General features: G+C 41.4%; 5 protein-coding genes across 5 annotated transcripts; 1 reads left to right on the forward strand and 4 right to left on the reverse strand.

Annotated features, from left to right (window-relative positions):
- Positions 1-2,141, reverse strand: LOC104826282 (ran-binding protein 1 homolog b-like). The gene is made up of 4 exons (XM_010558897.2): positions 1,917-2,141; positions 1,609-1,760; positions 1,381-1,506; positions 1-509 (listed from the first exon to the last, which is right to left on the reverse strand). The coding sequence occupies exons 1-4, from the start codon at positions 2,069-2,071 to the stop codon at positions 268-270; spliced, it is 675 nt and encodes a 224-aa protein (XP_010557199.1). The 5' UTR covers positions 2,072-2,141; the 3' UTR covers positions 1-267.
- Positions 2,142-3,164: 1,023 nt separating this feature from the next.
- LOC104826284 (mitogen-activated protein kinase kinase kinase NPK1-like) lies at positions 3,165-4,763 on the reverse strand. Its single transcript, XM_010558898.1, has one exon. It carries the CDS (start codon positions 4,520-4,522, stop codon positions 3,167-3,169), a length of 1,356 nt encoding a protein of 451 aa, XP_010557200.1. The 5' UTR covers positions 4,523-4,763; the 3' UTR covers positions 3,165-3,166.
- A 2,605-nt stretch (positions 4,764-7,368) lies between these two features.
- On the forward strand, positions 7,369-9,197 carry LOC104826285 (PHD finger-like domain-containing protein 5B). Its single transcript, XM_010558899.2, has 2 exons — positions 7,369-7,505; positions 8,528-9,197. Exon 2 carries the CDS (start codon positions 8,569-8,571, stop codon positions 8,899-8,901), a length of 333 nt encoding a protein of 110 aa, XP_010557201.1. The 5' UTR covers positions 7,369-7,505; positions 8,528-8,568; the 3' UTR covers positions 8,902-9,197.
- A 2,702-nt stretch (positions 9,198-11,899) lies between these two features.
- Positions 11,900-13,843, reverse strand: LOC104826286 (protein SMAX1-LIKE 7-like). The gene is made up of 2 exons (XM_010558900.1): positions 13,753-13,843; positions 11,900-13,680 (listed from the first exon to the last, which is right to left on the reverse strand). The coding sequence occupies exon 2, from the start codon at positions 13,640-13,642 to the stop codon at positions 12,104-12,106; it is 1,539 nt and encodes a 512-aa protein (XP_010557202.1). The 5' UTR covers positions 13,643-13,680; positions 13,753-13,843; the 3' UTR covers positions 11,900-12,103.
- On the reverse strand, positions 13,702-15,398 carry LOC104827401 (protein SMAX1-LIKE 6-like). The gene is made up of 2 exons (XM_010560575.1): positions 14,383-15,398; positions 13,702-14,005 (listed from the first exon to the last, which is right to left on the reverse strand). Exons 1-2 carry the CDS (start codon positions 15,396-15,398, stop codon positions 13,702-13,704), a joined length of 1,320 nt encoding a protein of 439 aa, XP_010558877.1.
- Positions 15,399-16,329: the final 931 nt, after the last annotated feature.

Below are 16,329 nucleotides of genomic sequence, written 5' to 3' on the forward strand. Positions count from 1 at the left end.
GAACAATAGAACTTACAGTCATGTATTCAGAAAACAAACTCAAACTTTCCACCGTCCGCCATCACCAAAATTCTCATATGCAAACCATCAGCTAACTCTTTTTCAGACTTCTGACATCCAACCCGACCCATAAGACCCACCAGCAAATATGACATGACAAAAGCCATTAAACAGGAGAGGGATCTGAACACTATAATGAAAGATAGAATACCTCACCCTGTATCCATGCACACAACAGGTTTGGCAGAAGAAAAACAGCCGAGACATCTAAGTTGAGGAACCGGACTCTTCATCCGTCTTCTTCTTTTCTTCACCCGCCTTCTCCGGCTCGCTCTTCTTCTCCTCTTCCTTTGTTGATGGCGCCTCCTCCACAGGTTTCTCCTCTGTTTCCTTCTCTTTAACTGTCAATTTCTCAAGAAGACCAGCTGCTTCTGAAGCATCTTTGTCCTCTTCTTTCTTTTCTTCAGATTCGGCAACTTCCTTGAACTTTTGCATGAATGTCTTGCAGTCTGACAAGTTATAAATATCCTCAATTATCTATTTGGTTCAACGTGTCTTTAAATGTGAGAAAATATAGTGCCCTTGAGAGGATGAGATGAGCACAGTAAAACTATGGAGAGAAATAACCCAGAAAAGTGCTAACAGGAGACAAATCGGGACAAGATTAACACAGGAATTCAAGGAGCTTCTAAAACAGTTACCTGTGCTGCACAGCTTAACTACAAGACATACTGAGATAACCAGGACTATTACTTTGGTAAGATTAAACTGTTGAGAGTTGACTAATGTCATTGTAATTGTGGCTTGCTGCCATAAGCAACTTGTGAATCTAAACACATGCTCAACTAGCTCTAGATCAAATGGCAGATAAAAACTAGCGTAACCAAAAAGAAACCTACACAATTGTAGCAAAGCAACGGCATCTTACCATCTAACAATTCCCCAACATAAAGCATTCATGCTATGTCACTAGTAGTAAGTTCGTAGACTAACATATGAAGAGGCCAAATGAATAGTAAAAGGAAGTAACAACGCAACAAACAGATCAAAACAATCAACAATATAACCATTAACATGCGTTCAAGGAATATCTAAAGTGGTCTCTCGAGGTTCTCCAATGATTTTAGCTATAAGCCCTAGAAGGCTCCTGATGGAGATGAATAGAAGTGATGCAAATGAGAAGCCGCAGAACCGCCCAAGAAAGTAATCAGAACTCAGAAGGGTATGGCCGATGAAAAGGATTGGATATACATTGCTAACCAATAATCATCTAATCACAACAACCAACATGTGAGAGACATGTTGGCAAGTGCTGGAACGATCTGGGAATCACGTATTAAGATCTACTATGCAAATCACATTATCCATATTCATACTCACTTTCCACTGATGCGAATCTGATGCAGAAGAGCTCATCCTTCAATTCCCCTTCGGAAAAATCAGAGGCATGCCACACGCAGGACTTTTCATTTCCAACGTGTTCCTGAACAGTCATGCCGGGCAAAACTGCAGAGGTTGCGGAAGAGAGCATAGTTAATGATTCACGAAACACGGATCCATTGAAAACTTAAAATCCAAAGACGAGAGCACGCGATCGGGAGAACTCACTGAGATGATTGGCACAGATCTTCAGAGTTTTGGATTGCCTCATAACAAGACGAATCTTGCTAGTCCCCTTGTGCTTCAAAAACTTAACAGTACCCGCACCTCTCTCCTTCCACTGATTCCCATCCTTATCGAACCGATACAACTTCGATTTACTACGATCCACAATCAAAACCGAATCGAAATCTCAGGACCGATCGCAAACTAAAACCCTAGAAGAAATCGAGGAAGCAGCTACAGCAACGATCAGATCCGAACGACCTAGACAGAGATCAAAATGTCAAGAGACTCAAAGAGCGAAATATACATACAGATCGAGGATGGCGTCTTCGTCTTCCTCACCGGTGGTGACGGCGACCTCCTCGAGCCTGACGATTGGAGCGACCTGAGCTCCGGTGTCCTCGTCCTCGTTGGCTCCGGTCTCTTCCTCCTCTCTGTTCTCGTGCTGGGGTTCGTTGGTCGCCATTGTATCAAACCTCTACCACAAGGCCGCTCGCTTGTTCGGTGCTGTGGGAGAGACGGAGAAAATGGTTGGGTCCTTATGACGGCTAAGTTAAAGGAGATTTTATAGGAGACTGGTCGTGAAGGGGAAAATTTTTTTGGGCCTAGTTTTCATGAAGAGCAAGCCCAATAGCCCAATATGACAACCTAAGAATATGAGGCCTATAAAAGAGCCTAATATTATTTTTCTATTTGAAACAAATATATAACGATTTTGTAAATCCCATTATATAGAACTATTATATTGTTCAAATCTTTAAAAACCACCTATAGAGATGAAGTTCCGCATTTCAAGATATATTATATGGGAAAATCAACCGTTTCATAGTTATATATCAAATAAAGTACGGATCAAATTGATGTTTTGAGTTTTTTTTTGTGCGTGTGTTCCGTTAGATGATAAAAGACCAGAAAGAGCCAATCATCTTCATCTTTAATAATTATGTAGAATTATTATTATTATTATAATAATAATCTCTTGCCCATCTTTGAATATTTTGACTTTGTAAATAAACAATGCACTTTAACTAAAGTCAAATCCAAATTAAAAGTTTAAACAGATGCAAATTGGAAAAGTCGGCTATAACTTTAAGATATGTCAAAAGGATGAAATCATGAAGAAAGTAGAATGATCTTGAGCAAAAATGGTATATTATTTGTGTTGATACTCGATACCTCTTCCACCTTGCGAATTAAGGATCTTGTGGATGCCAACGATGCCCACCACCGCATCGTCATCCTTCCATTTGTCCATATTTTATTCGGAAAAAAAAATATAAAGCCGATTATATTTAGTTACATATTATTTTACCTACAAATATAATTAAGCCGATCAAATAATGGGATTTCTTGTTTAGACCCGTTTATTCCATATTCAAACAAACAAACTTCGTTTATAGTGAAGTATCTTCCATGGAAGTCGTGATAATTTTTTCCCAATAATTTATTTGATATATATATTTTTAAAGGTTGATTATAATTTTTTTTTTTTGTCGAGAAGCTTATCGTTGAGGGTAAATGCATGAGTTAGGACACCCATCCCCAACAGACCACGAAGAGTTCAGGTTTTTTGGCCCCATCTAATCACATGCAATAGAAAAAAAATTTGATTTTTATTATTATTGTCACGATAATTACGATATATGTGAATCACATCGACGAAAGATTTAGAACATATATGAATATTTTCTACCGCCAGAAATTCCATGAATAATAATTCACGCAACACCGCGGACGGTCCCGCGTTCTCCGGCCGCCCAACGTCTGTCGCCGCGGCTCCCAGATTGTTGAAATTACGACTTTGCCACTCCGACGAATCTTCGACCTCTTGACATGTGTTTGATTCCGCATTTACCCTCGGGCGATTCGGATATTCCTTGATTCGTTGAGGGCCTCTTACCTCCACCCAACCATCTGATTCCCAATTTGTCCCTCCGGTCGCACCCAAATTACAAATCCTTGCCATCGCCGAAACTCCGGGTTCTGATCTCGGCCCGGTATCTTCCTCTCCGTCGTATTGTTCGTACTCCGATTTGACCCAGTCGAGTACGCAACGGGGAGACGATTCAGAAGACGGCGAACAATGATCACGTGACAGAAACGGGTGCTTTAAAAGCTGATCGCAACTCCACCTCAGACTCGGGTCTTTGCTCAAACACTTGTCGAGGAAATCGCGTCCGAGTTCCGACAGACCCGCCGGGATAACCGGTAACTGGTCGGAGAATCCGATTCGAATCAGCGAGTCTAGCCCGCGGTCTTCCCAGGCGGGTTTTCCGGTGAAAATCTCGATGACCGTACAACCGAGCGACCACACGTCACTTTCCGGCCCCTGGTACTCCCTCCTGATCACCTCCGGCGCCATCCACAGGGGGCTTCCGCGTGGCGTGATCAGAGCCGTCGACTCGCCGCCGCAAAATCTGATAGCCGACCCGAAGTCCGCGAGTTTGACGGAACTCCGGTCGTGCCCGAAGAGGGCGTTCGCCGCTTTGACGTCGCAGTGAACGATTCCGTGCGAGTGAACGTGTCGAAGAGCAGAGACCAAACACCACGTGTACCGTCGGAGCAGAGCCTCGTCAATTCCGTTGCTGGCGGATGCCACGTCACTGCCGGGAAGATACTCTATGTGAAGATTCCGAAACGACGCCGTTCCCTCCTTGGACACGTCATCGCCGATGAAACCCACGACGTAGGGGTGAGGCTCGATAGAGCGGATGACGGCGATTTCGTTCTCCAGAGACTCTGCCTGAGAAGGGAGACATGTGGCAAGATCAACGGATTTCACGGCAAAAATTCCGCCGTCAGATCTTCTCACGGCCGTGCTAACGGTACCGAAACAGCCGCGTCCGATGCACGCGCCTCGAACCCAAGAAGAAGAAGAAGAAGTGTTCTGTCTGAACCTGATGCTCTGTTTCTCCATGTGTGCCAACTTTCGTGTGTTGTGGTTGTGGTGCTTATGGCCATTGGCTTTTATACGTGGATTTGATTGAACTGCGACATGTGAACAGTATATCAAATTGCAATATTTTTTTTTGAAGTTTTGACGTGGAGTTTGCCTCTACTTGATCACAAAGTTGTGGACGCGGAATACCGTCTCAATTTTTAAAATTTATCACGTGTAAATTCATTGCGAGTTTTGAATGCTCATTGTTTCCTGTATATTGAAATCCAATTACATTTTTTCCCGCAGAAAAAGGGATTTTTTTCCAGATAGAATTTAAATATTTTCTCAAGTAAAATATTTCTTTCCAGATATATAAGATTCATCGATTAGTTAAAAAAAAATACAAGAAGATTTAGATAAGGATAATAGGGGACAAGGGTTTTTGATGACATAGTAACGACCCTTGGAGAAGTTCCCGAGCTGCTGTAAGAAACTGAGCACTTGGCGAGTGTTATTATCCTTATCCAAAAATAGCCAAGCCGCTGTTTAATCTGGTCCGTTGATTTTTTTGTCAAGCGAGGAGCCAACGGTTATCGTTTATGCTCGTGTTTTTTTTAGGGATCCCTCGCCACCAAGCGGTTGTTCTTAGATTGATTAGATTCGGATGGTGGGGAAGGCAAATATGTGGTGTGTCAGCCACAAATGATGTCCATCCATTTTCTGCCGCTTGATCCGTTGACTTTTTTGTTGTTGGTTGACTCTCGTTGTACGTGATCAACACATCATACATACGGGGAATCAAGTCCTCAAGGCAAACAGCTCATTATTGATGATCGTGTACCAGTTAGGAATAAAATATCGATCACTAAAAAACTTTTTAGATTTATCTATGCTCCGTATGTTAAACTTCCTTTGTTTGTAATAAAATATTGATGGGTAGAATTTTATTCCCTTGACCCGGCCAGCTTCGGCTATTTTATTCGATCTACGTAGTTTGCCAGTTATTGTGTAGGATCGGAAGTTTATTGTCGGCATACCGACTGTCCAGTCTGTGAGAAGATTGAGGCGGTTGGAGTCCGGTCTGAAGGGTCGTATCACGGGTTTCCACAGTTATAAAAAAAAATTGTTACAGTGTTGGGATGGGGCGCGAAGCAGAAGATTAGAACTCGGGCGGAAGGGGTATGGTCACCACTTGGATGCCAAAGGGTGGTAAAATCCGGTGACGTGTCAATCTATTAGTGGTCCACGTATACCAAAGAGCACCGGTGTCTCCAGTTGTCCGAACTTATTTTTGCAAGAGATTGCCGTGACACTACACTATTGACGTGCTCCACCATCCTCCACATATGATTAAATTTTGTCAAAGTGTTTTTTTTTTATTTCACATATGATTAAATTAATATATTGTTTTAAATTTTAAAATAACGAATTATAAAATTATTATATTAATCAGAGCGTATAAATAAAATCATTTTCATGTGAAAACACGTCCAAAAATACTAATAAATATTTTGATCCTTGCACAAAAAATATATATTTATCACAGGTATCATTGTTTATAAAAAATCATTGATATATAAAATGCATAATTACTTAACTATAAATTCATCTCCCCGAACAAACAGAGGTGTACTCACCAAAATTTTTAGAATATATATACACTAAAAAAAATACATCTCAAAATATCATATTTGTTATTCAACTATTGAAATTAATAATAAAAAAATATAATGGAAAGGATCTTGTAAAAAAAAATCTCTTTTTTTTTTGTTCTTTTGCCGAAATTTTATGTGTTTTTTCTTTCGAATAATTCTCCGCCATTCTAAGAACGTGTAGGATTATCTCAACGGTCCACCAAATTGTTCCATATCCTTTCATGGCAGATTTTATGAAAAAAGAAGAATCCAAAACATAAGATATTATTTGGAACATTTAAGGGGCCCATACCATGTTACACATTCCACTTGGAAAATAATTTCATATGTTTTTTTAATCTCTTCACATTACAAGAGACATCGAAACCCACATTCTATAATATAATTAGGATAAAAGCGACTGTAATTAGAGGCTGTTTGGCTTTAATCAAGCACGTGACGTGAATAAATAATAATGTCCGTTGAGCGTTAGACATGGATATATATTTTCATTGCATGCGGATTTAAATCATTTTTTTTTCTTAAACCAGATATGGAAAATTTTATACTTGCAAATCTTGTTAAGAGGAGTTGAGACATAATCCAAACACAAATATTAATACGTCTAAAATCAAATATATATTCCGATTCATACCAAATATATATATATATATATATATATATATATATATATAGGGACCTACCTATGTTTGTTTTTGGTCACGTACCGTACTACCGCTCCCCATGCAAGTGCCCAAGTCCCAAGCTAGGTTACAACAACAGCATCAGCCAAAAAGACACCGACACTCTCTGGAGATGACACGTGTCATCATGCCATATGTTCCTGACACCTTATCATGAAAAACCTCGTGTATTGGCTTACATCAGAGTGGGGGCCCTCTTATCGAAAATGAGAGTCAGTAAGCCGACTGGTTGTTCACTCTGGCTGAAAACGGCACGTAGTTCACTTCCATGGTTAACAGACATCCCACACGCAAAATATCCAAAATAACCTCCATTTCCTATATCTATTTCTAAGCGTACCTTTTTCCAAATATGATCATATGATTAGAATCATAGTATGATTACATTATCATAATATATGATATTCAATTTATGAAAGTCTCAATGTGATATATGATCACCAGAAATTTTATATATATTCCGATTCGGAATTCATCACTCAACGTTTCGAGATTAAGAGGCCCGAATAAGAAAAGCCCATTAGAAATAACTGGACCGACTCGTCTGGATTCTTCGTCATTTCTCCCGCAACCGTCCGAGTTTCTTCCTTCGCCGTCTTCTCCCTTGTTGGTTTTCGACTGGCGCTCGGGAAACCTCTCGCTCCTGATCATCGGGAACGTTCATCTTCTTCTCCGTCTCAGGCTAGATCTCTCTCTTCTTGTGAATTTTCCTCCGCAATTTATTGGCTTCTTCTAGGTTTTCTGTTGCTCTGGAATCTTAGGGTTTATGAGGCCTTATGTTCCTTCTGTCGGCTTTCTTTGGGTTCCCAATCATTTTACTTTTCTGCGGTTTGGAAAATTTTCATTGGGTTGCTGTCCGTTGGGGTATGGATTATATGATATCCATGCTACATTGATTTGCTAAGTTTTGAACTGGATACGCCAAAGTTATTGATGTTTGATTCGTCAAAATGTAGTTTCCATTCTCTCCCTCCGTTTTTTTTTTGTCCCCTTAGAATTCGAAATGTTAACTTGTTCGCATCTGAGTCGGTAATCGGCTACTATACGGTGCGTAGAAGGTGTTCGTTGTAATTCCTCTGAGAAATGAACCAGTAGAAAATTTTGAGATTCTACGGTATTAAATTTCCCTTCTTTTCTTTTTTTTTTTACTAAAAGGTTATTCTTTAGCTCTTCAGTTGGTTTGCCACTTGACTCCCTTCCTGTTCTTTTAGTGTTCGAAGAAACTGAGTTTGGCTGATGCGATAATAGTTCTTTCTTCTCCCTGTTTCTTTTCGGCTGTGTTGTGGAAACTGAAATTTAGTCATGGGTTTGATTGTTTTGACAAAATTTTGAGCGAACAATATCTATTTGATGCAGCATTATTTGAATGGAATCGATAGACATGTGATTCTGCTGATTTATTTTATAGTTCTCCCTGTTACTATGAGTTGCCTGGAAAGGAAATTTCTATAGTTAGAGTTGCTTAGTCACATGTTATTGTAGGCAAGTATGGCTGTTCCTTAGTGAATCTGCATGAGTTAGAAACATTCTTCATTTGAAATTTTTGAATTAGCTTGTACAGACAGGTTGAAATTTTCGGGTTAGCTTGTACATCCATGTACAGACAGGTTGATTGAAGTTGAAGTTATGGAGGTGAATAGATGTTTTTGCTAATCCAGAGAAGTTGTTTGTTTGCTTTTTGTGGGCAAAACCTACATTTGCAGGTCTAAGATCATAGCAGAGAGCCGGGAACGTTGAAGGGACCATGGCCAAGCATCACCCTGATCTGATAATGTGCAGGAAACAACCTGGAATTGCCATTGGAAGGCTGTGCGAGAAATGTGACGGCAAATGCGTGGTTTGTGATTCATATGTGCGCCCATGCACTCTTGTCCGTATATGCGACGAATGCAACTACGGGTCCTTCCAAGGACGGTGTGTCATATGCGGAGGAGTTGGAATCTCGGATGCTTACTACTGCAAGGAGTGTACACAGCAGGAGAAAGACCGAGATGGCTGTCCCAAGATCGTCAACCTCGGGAGTGCGAAAACCGATCTGTTCTACGAACGTAAGAAATACGGGTTCAAGAAAAGATGATGGGTTTTGATGGGTGCTCTTGTTCTTGCACATCCGTCCTTTACAATCTCAACAACCCGAATCTTATCATGCCGGGTCAGTGTTTCTCTCTTCCATTGTCTGCCTGCCCCATTGCGGAAATCTACAAACTTTAGGAATATGTGTGATGTGGTTCCAGGAGAAAAAGAAAAGGATGGTGGGTTTCATGTGTTAATCCATTTGTTTTTTTGTATTAGAAGTTTCGTGCATAACAATATGGTTCGTAGCACCCCATGAATTCCATCTTTTGGTGGTCTAGTGAAGTATGTTGTCTGCAATGAAGAAGCATTCCCGATCAAAAAGCCGAACGTGGGGACGAAGATATCATATTATCATATATATATATATATATGTATGTATATGTGTTATAATAAGAAAGCAAAGCCAGACCGAAAGCAACAGAGTTTTGGTGGGTAAGCCATAGCACAAGAGGACACGACAAACAAAACTACATAATGATCGGTCACATGGTTGCTAAGCTTCAGTGTTAGACCGTTGACTTTGTGAAACAGACGGTGTGTGTTTCCTGCAGGCCAACCCGTTAACCCAATGAAAGCCGTTGACTTTTCTTCTTTTTTATATAAAAATGTCAAATACACAAACTCTACACACCATTTGGAGCATCATAAAAATGCTGAGGATGCAACCATGTCATTATAATATTTGATCTAACTTCTGTGTTTCCACTCGTTAAAAGACCAAAATTTATGTTTTTCGTGGATATATATACATATATAAAAGACGACATAAATTGATATCCATACGAAAGATTATAAGAAGGAAACTAATTAGAAAATAAGATCGGCTTTATAGATCTCTAAGCAACTTGAAGAAACCGAAAGCGTGGTTAATATATGTATAACAACTTGTAATTTTTGAATGAAACTTATGTTTTGAATCACAAAAAAGAGTAGACTTTTTGGCGCGTAATATCATTCCTCGTATTATCAATATTTATGTATTTGTCACATTTATTTATACAAGGGTATACTTAATTTAGCGTGCGGGATATTTTGGGGTCTATAAGTAGAGAAAGAGAGGCACATAAAATCACAAATCCAAGGAGGGAGAGAGAGAGAGAGAGAGAGAGAGAGAGAGAGAGAGGATAAGATGAGTACTGCGGCAGTTCGGACGTGTATAATATTATGCATCTTCTTCGCAATTGTTGCTGTCTCTTCGGCTGGATTCTCAGTTTCATTTTCTGGTATTTATGTTCCTTGGCATATAATTATCCCTTTTCAATTTCCTTATTTTTTCTTCGCATCTTTCAAATTCTTCCAACTTTTATAAAACAGAATTATCTAAAGAAACGTATTAATTAAACTATAGCTCATTATCAAAAAAAAAAAAAAACTATAGCTCTCACCATTATTTGAATATCAATTTTGTACATTTTGGTGTACGTACGGTGTGGCCGTATGGGTGAACGTGTTTGGGTAGAAGAAAGGATGATGTTTACAGAGAGAGAGAGAGAGAGAGAGAGAGAGAGAGAGAGAGAGAGAGAGAGAGAGAGAGAGAGAGAGAGAGAGGGAGAGAGAGAGAGAGCACATACACGGGAGCGAGAGATCAATTTGTGCGTAAGTGATGTTGCTCGACGGCGCATGGGCACGAGGAGGCTTTTCAACGAAACATTAACGTATTATTTTTTAATTAGGGTTATCTGATAATAACTATTGTTGCATTGAAGCTTTGTGAATTAGTGTTGAGAGGATACATGTTTACGTAGACTAACATATAAATTGGATGCATGAAAGTTTAAGAATGTGTGTGCATATATATTGCATTGGCAGGAGGTGAAGAGGCGGTAGCGAAAGGGAGGTCACTGTTGTTGGGCACCAACGACTACGACGAGCCCTCGGCCAATGGCAGACACAACCCGCCGGTTAGACGCGCCGCCGCCGGCAGAGGCAGACGCCCCAAGAGAGGGTTGAAGAAAACAACGTTTTTCTTCGTCACTTGAGGAGTTTGATGGTATCATATATCTATGCAGAGGATTCAAAATCACGAAAGAAACTTTTACCAATAAAACGATCCATGCTTGGATCCCCTAACATTGTTGTAGAATCTAAAAATAGACGCCGTAAAAGAAATTACTATTATCAATTTTACTTCCCATAGCTTGGGGGAAGACACGTGGCGGTGCCTGAGTGGGCGATGTTTTTGCTCTGCGGCCGTCTACGATCGAAACTTTCCTGCTTGGGCCTCTCTGTTGGGCCTCCTCCCAAAGAACCCTCTTTTGGGCCACCGCAGTCTAAAAGAAAATAGTGCGTATGAAAGAAAAAAAAAATCCACCGATTTTGTAATAAAAATAAATAAATAAATAAATAGATATTTGATGCTTTCGCATGTGAATCGTTACGTAAATAATTGGTATTCTCTTAGGTTTCCAAAATCTTGTGTAATATTTTTACGGTTTTAAGATAAGATCGTAATTTCGGAGGGAAGTATCAGTTTCAGTACTTGATGGGATTCCTACGAACTCTTTTCACCTCTGTCCGGAGAACGACCCATCACATTAAAAAAATAAAAAACAAATTGTGTGAATTTGAGGATGGATAGAATGGCAGGTGAATAAAGCCCATCTTTGAAAACGACAAGTCCCTGGGTTCTGGTCCTCCCTCTTTACGCTTCCTTGCCCTACGCTTCTCTTTCATTATCATTTCCATTTCCGCCGAAAGCTCAGCAGCACGCATGCCGTTTTCCACCTGGAGGACGCCTCGCCGTTTCTGTGCGCTACGAACGGCATGAGTTCTTTCTATCGGGCCTAGAAACGGTCCATTAATACCCGAAGCCTCATATGAACGTATAAAGATACATAATTTCTAATAAAAGTTTTAATTTTTGTTATCTTTTATTCGGTTTGAATTTGAATTTTTAAAAATATACGTATAGAATATATATCTTGGTTTCGAAATATAATAATATAGAATGGTTCCGAACGGGACAAAAGTTTTGTAAAATGCAAAATCGACCAAAAAAATAATATGAAGAAGAGGCCTAAACCAAAAATGGCAATCGGTTCTTTTTTTCTACGAAGCTATATATGTACCAAAGTTACTTACCAGCTATTTTATCTATAGTTACAAGCACAAACCACAAACATATAAGAGAGAATGATCACAGAGCAAATCACAATCAACTATGATAATAACCATATGCATTTATGTTATATGATAATAACAAGTCAGAGCACATCGACCCTCGCCGGGAACTTCCCTCCCGCAGCTTGTTCTTCCGCCGGAAGACCTCCTACGGCGGCCAGTTTCACGGCAAACCCAGGAGTGGAACCGTACTTCTGTCTGGCTTCTACGAATCTCGGGGCAAGTACGTTATGGAGCCACTGATCTAGTGTTCTGTCTTCATCCGACAACCAAGAACCCGCGAGGATCTGAACAATCACTTCATCGTCCATCTCGAACTCGATTTCTGACCCGAAAGAGCGGCGAAATGTTGAAATGATGCTCCTCTGGATGTTCTTCGCCAACCCATCGAAATCGACTGGCTTAAACATCACTTTGTCGTCTAATAGTCCGACGAAATCATCCAGCCAAGCTTTTGTGTTCTCGGACATGGTGACTGTCTCTTCTGTGTCGGCTTCTGTCTCCTCCACCGGAAGATTCAAATCAAGAAACGAACGTTGAGCCTTCTGGGCTCGAGCCTCTACTGTTTCTGTTTCTGAATCCTGTTTTCTTTTATTCAGACTGGTTCGAGCAGTTTCCGAGAGCTTTATCTGCAATCTACAGCTTTTGGCACTGAGCATTCTTTCCTCGGAGAATTTTCCAGAGTCAAGAACATGCCTGTTACTGTCCTTGACATCTCCTGAAGTCACAACAACAATCACATTTTTCATACTAATCTCTCTCCCGTGCGAATTTCGCAGTTTTCCGGTTCTGACAGCATCAGATAAGCTGATCTGATCCGGGAACTCCGCTTTTTCAACATTTTCCAGGAAAAGAACAGAATGTGGATGCCTCGCCAATTCCCCAGCTACATAATCAACAACTGTTTTTCCTCTGAATTTATCGTCAAGGCAATCCTGTGCCTGAAAATCCGCTGAAATAAAGTTTTCCTGCCCATTGAAGAAGATTTCAGCAAGGGCCGAGGCTATCTTCTTCTTACCGACTCTGTCAGGTCCAAGAAGGGCAAGCCAAACGTTTCTTGATGATCCGCCATGGCTTCTCCATGAGCCTTCTTTGCATCCGCAGAGGATTTCACTTATGGCATTCACAGCATCGGATTGCCAACTAACTTTCTGGGACAGAAGCTCTTTCAGAGACTTGAAATCTTTCGGGTTGATCAGTTCTGCACAAGACTGCTGAGTCAGAAGCCGTGATTTCTCACTGCTCGCCCCCAAATCTCTCTTGTCCAGTGATATCGGTGTTTTAGGTTCTTGGTTTGACGATGCATAGATCGTTCCCAACCCTAAATCTGTGGTCACACAACTCAAAGGCGAACTCGTTGTGCAGTTAGTCATAGGACTCGTAAGAGCATCATTGTGCTTTGGCTTCGAAACCTGTACTGATAGCCGGGATGGTGATGGAATTTGCAGATTAGAAGTCCCTGAAATTTGCTCGGTAGGCCTTCTGACAACATTTTCGAACTGATCCCGAACAAGCTGGACCGAGAACTCTGGTCTTGAGGGCTGAAACCCGAACTTTGGAAAGGCTGGGGATTGGTGGATTCTTTGGCAAACGTCGTCCCATTTCTTCTGCAGGGCCGCCATTCGTGAACCTAATATGTCTGTGTCGTCTTTAGCCTGCACTGAATGAGAAGAGAAATCTCTCAAGAGATTGCCCCTAATGGCAACGACAAGCTAACTAGATAGAAACGCACCTTTGAGTCTATGCCCTTGTTGTGTGAATTGGGATCGACAGATCGTAGCCAAGAAGGTAACTTTTCGGAACACTGATTAGCCGCCGAGAAGCTTGAACCTACCTTGATAAAGGATGCGACTTCTTGCTCGTATTTCTCGTTGCAAAGGTGACATCGAGGCATCGGTTGATTCGTTGCGTTGCCGAATGAGGGAACTCTGAAATCAGAGGTCGAGGCAAAAAGCCCTCCAAACGGTACAAATGACCCCATCAAGCTGTAAACCACAACATCAAAAGCATTCAGTGTTGGAGAAACTCAATGTAATAATTGGGACTGAATGCTTCAAAACCAGTTTGACTGAAAACATTTCACAAGTATGTTCAAATGAGTAAAAGAGATGAACGGCTCAACAGATAGTTTCACGGATTTGACAGAGTTTCAAGACCGGGAAGAAACAAAAGACAGAACAGAACAAGCTCACTGACCAAATATAAGATGTAAATTGAAGTAAAGAAGAAACCTCAAGTGCGTTTTGTTTCGATAATGGACACAAGAATAAACTATTACTTTGAACTTGGCTCTGCATTAATGTCGTATGCTCCTTCAATCACTTAATAAAAAAATTTTTGGTATAGAGCTCTGAAGCATCACCAGTGCACAAACACAAAGACACGGGCACGTAAAACGAAAAAGGACCTGGATTTCGGATAAACCCCCGAGGGTTTAGTGGAAGTGATGGGAAGAACATGAAGATCCCAATCCTTCTCTATTGTCGGAAACCGATCGAGCAGCTGAGGAAACGTCTCGTTGCTGGATATTGAGCCTATGAACCAAAGATTCCCTCGGTGAAGTTCCAGCAAACTCGAGAGCTTCGAGACGAGACTCTCCAGAGCATTGCCATTAGAAGAGGAAGAGGAAGAAGAAGAAGAAGCTTCACAAGTCAAGCCCTTGAACTCGCCTAGATTCAGAATCACGCCCGATCCCGCGCATTTCTGCTTTATGATTCTATCTAATTCATCGAGTTTCTTCCGAGTCTCTTCTTCGTTTCTTGACCCATCGACCAAAATTTCACTAATCTCTTTCTCTATGCTTAGTACGCTTACCCCAGTGAACTCCAGAGGCAGAAACCCTAATTTCCCTCTGTTCATCAAGTCCGTGAAGGTCTTCATGGCTGCGTTAGCGCAAACTCCGACTAACAAAGGGTTCTTCTTCTCTTTCCGGGACAATACATCGCCGATTCTCCGGCAATTCTCGTCGACCTCGCTGTTCCCGCAAAACGGGAACCCGAATCCGCCACGGCCCGGGTCCGAATCCGGCAGGTTACAGAGGAAGAGAAGAAGGAAACTAATTAGAAAATAAGATAGCACGTCGAGCTTGATCTCAGAGCTCCGATACCCAGCATCGTTGAGGACCCGACTCACGACCGGGTCGTCGAGGATGGAGAGTATGAAGTACTTCAGCTCGACCCTGATGACCGCCGTCGTCGTCTGGGCTCCGCTTCCGCCGCCGCCGTGGTGAATCTGCTGCAAGTGGTACGACTCCGGGTGCCGTCGCTGGTTGGCCTGAGAGCGCTTGATCGCCGCCATGAGTGAGTTCGACACCGGCGGCTCCTCCTCCGCTGCCATCAGATAAGCTGATCTGATCCGGGAACTCCGCTTTTTCAACATTTTCACGGAGCTGGAGGCGCGACGAGTACGGTGGATTCCGGGAGGATCGTGCGGCGCAAACGTCGCGTAGCATGGAGGTCGGCATCGCGAGGAGAGCGGAGACGGCGTGGAGCGACGTAGTCTGTACGTGGCTCCGGCGAGAGAGAGAGATCACATTCACATGCATGGAGCGAGAGATCAATTTGTGCGTAAGTGATGTTGCGCGTCGGCATCGCCGCCGGGAAGAAAGGACAGAGGAAACCACCGCGACGACTAGCCCACACAGACCGAAATCCAAATGACAAGCCCACCAGCGAAAAATCACGAACCCGAACAAGAAAACCCAAATAATCAGAACCTATAAACAAATCACGCGTGAATTTTCTGCGAATGATTTTTGCGGAGAAAAGAAAACAAATCTCTTTTAGGAAAAAAAAAATATAAATGCACTTTTTTGTTTGCTTCGTCGTCTCTCAATCCTCCAATCCAAGGCTTGGATATGTACAACGAGAGTCGCTGTTTGGTGGTATATTGGATGTGGGTCCCTCCGCCCGATTTTTACAAACCAAAATTAAATAACTAAATTTATCACTAAAATATATGTACACGTGTATATATATATATGTATGTGTGCGCTCTCTCTAACATTGATAATGATACTTACAACATAATCATCAAACATTTTCTATATATAATCAATATTTTTTTATTGTTGGGCTCATTTTGTAATGATGAAGATGCCAAAGGACAAATAATTAGTTTTATTCACAATATTTATTTGCTTTTGAAATATGAAAATCTTCTCCTTCGTTGACTTGAGTTGAGGCAATGGGACCTATTGACAAAATTCATTAGATTATATTATGTTAACGTGATTTAGATCATTGGGAGATGGGTAAATTGATGTCCTGGGTAGTGAGTTTAAGCTTGGGAGAGACAAACTCTATTTAAG

Source organism: Tarenaya hassleriana, unplaced genomic scaffold (assembly GCF_000463585.1).
Source record: "Tarenaya hassleriana unplaced genomic scaffold, ASM46358v1 Cleome5, whole genome shotgun sequence".
NCBI lineage: Eukaryota > Viridiplantae > Streptophyta > Magnoliopsida > Brassicales > Cleomaceae > Tarenaya > Tarenaya hassleriana.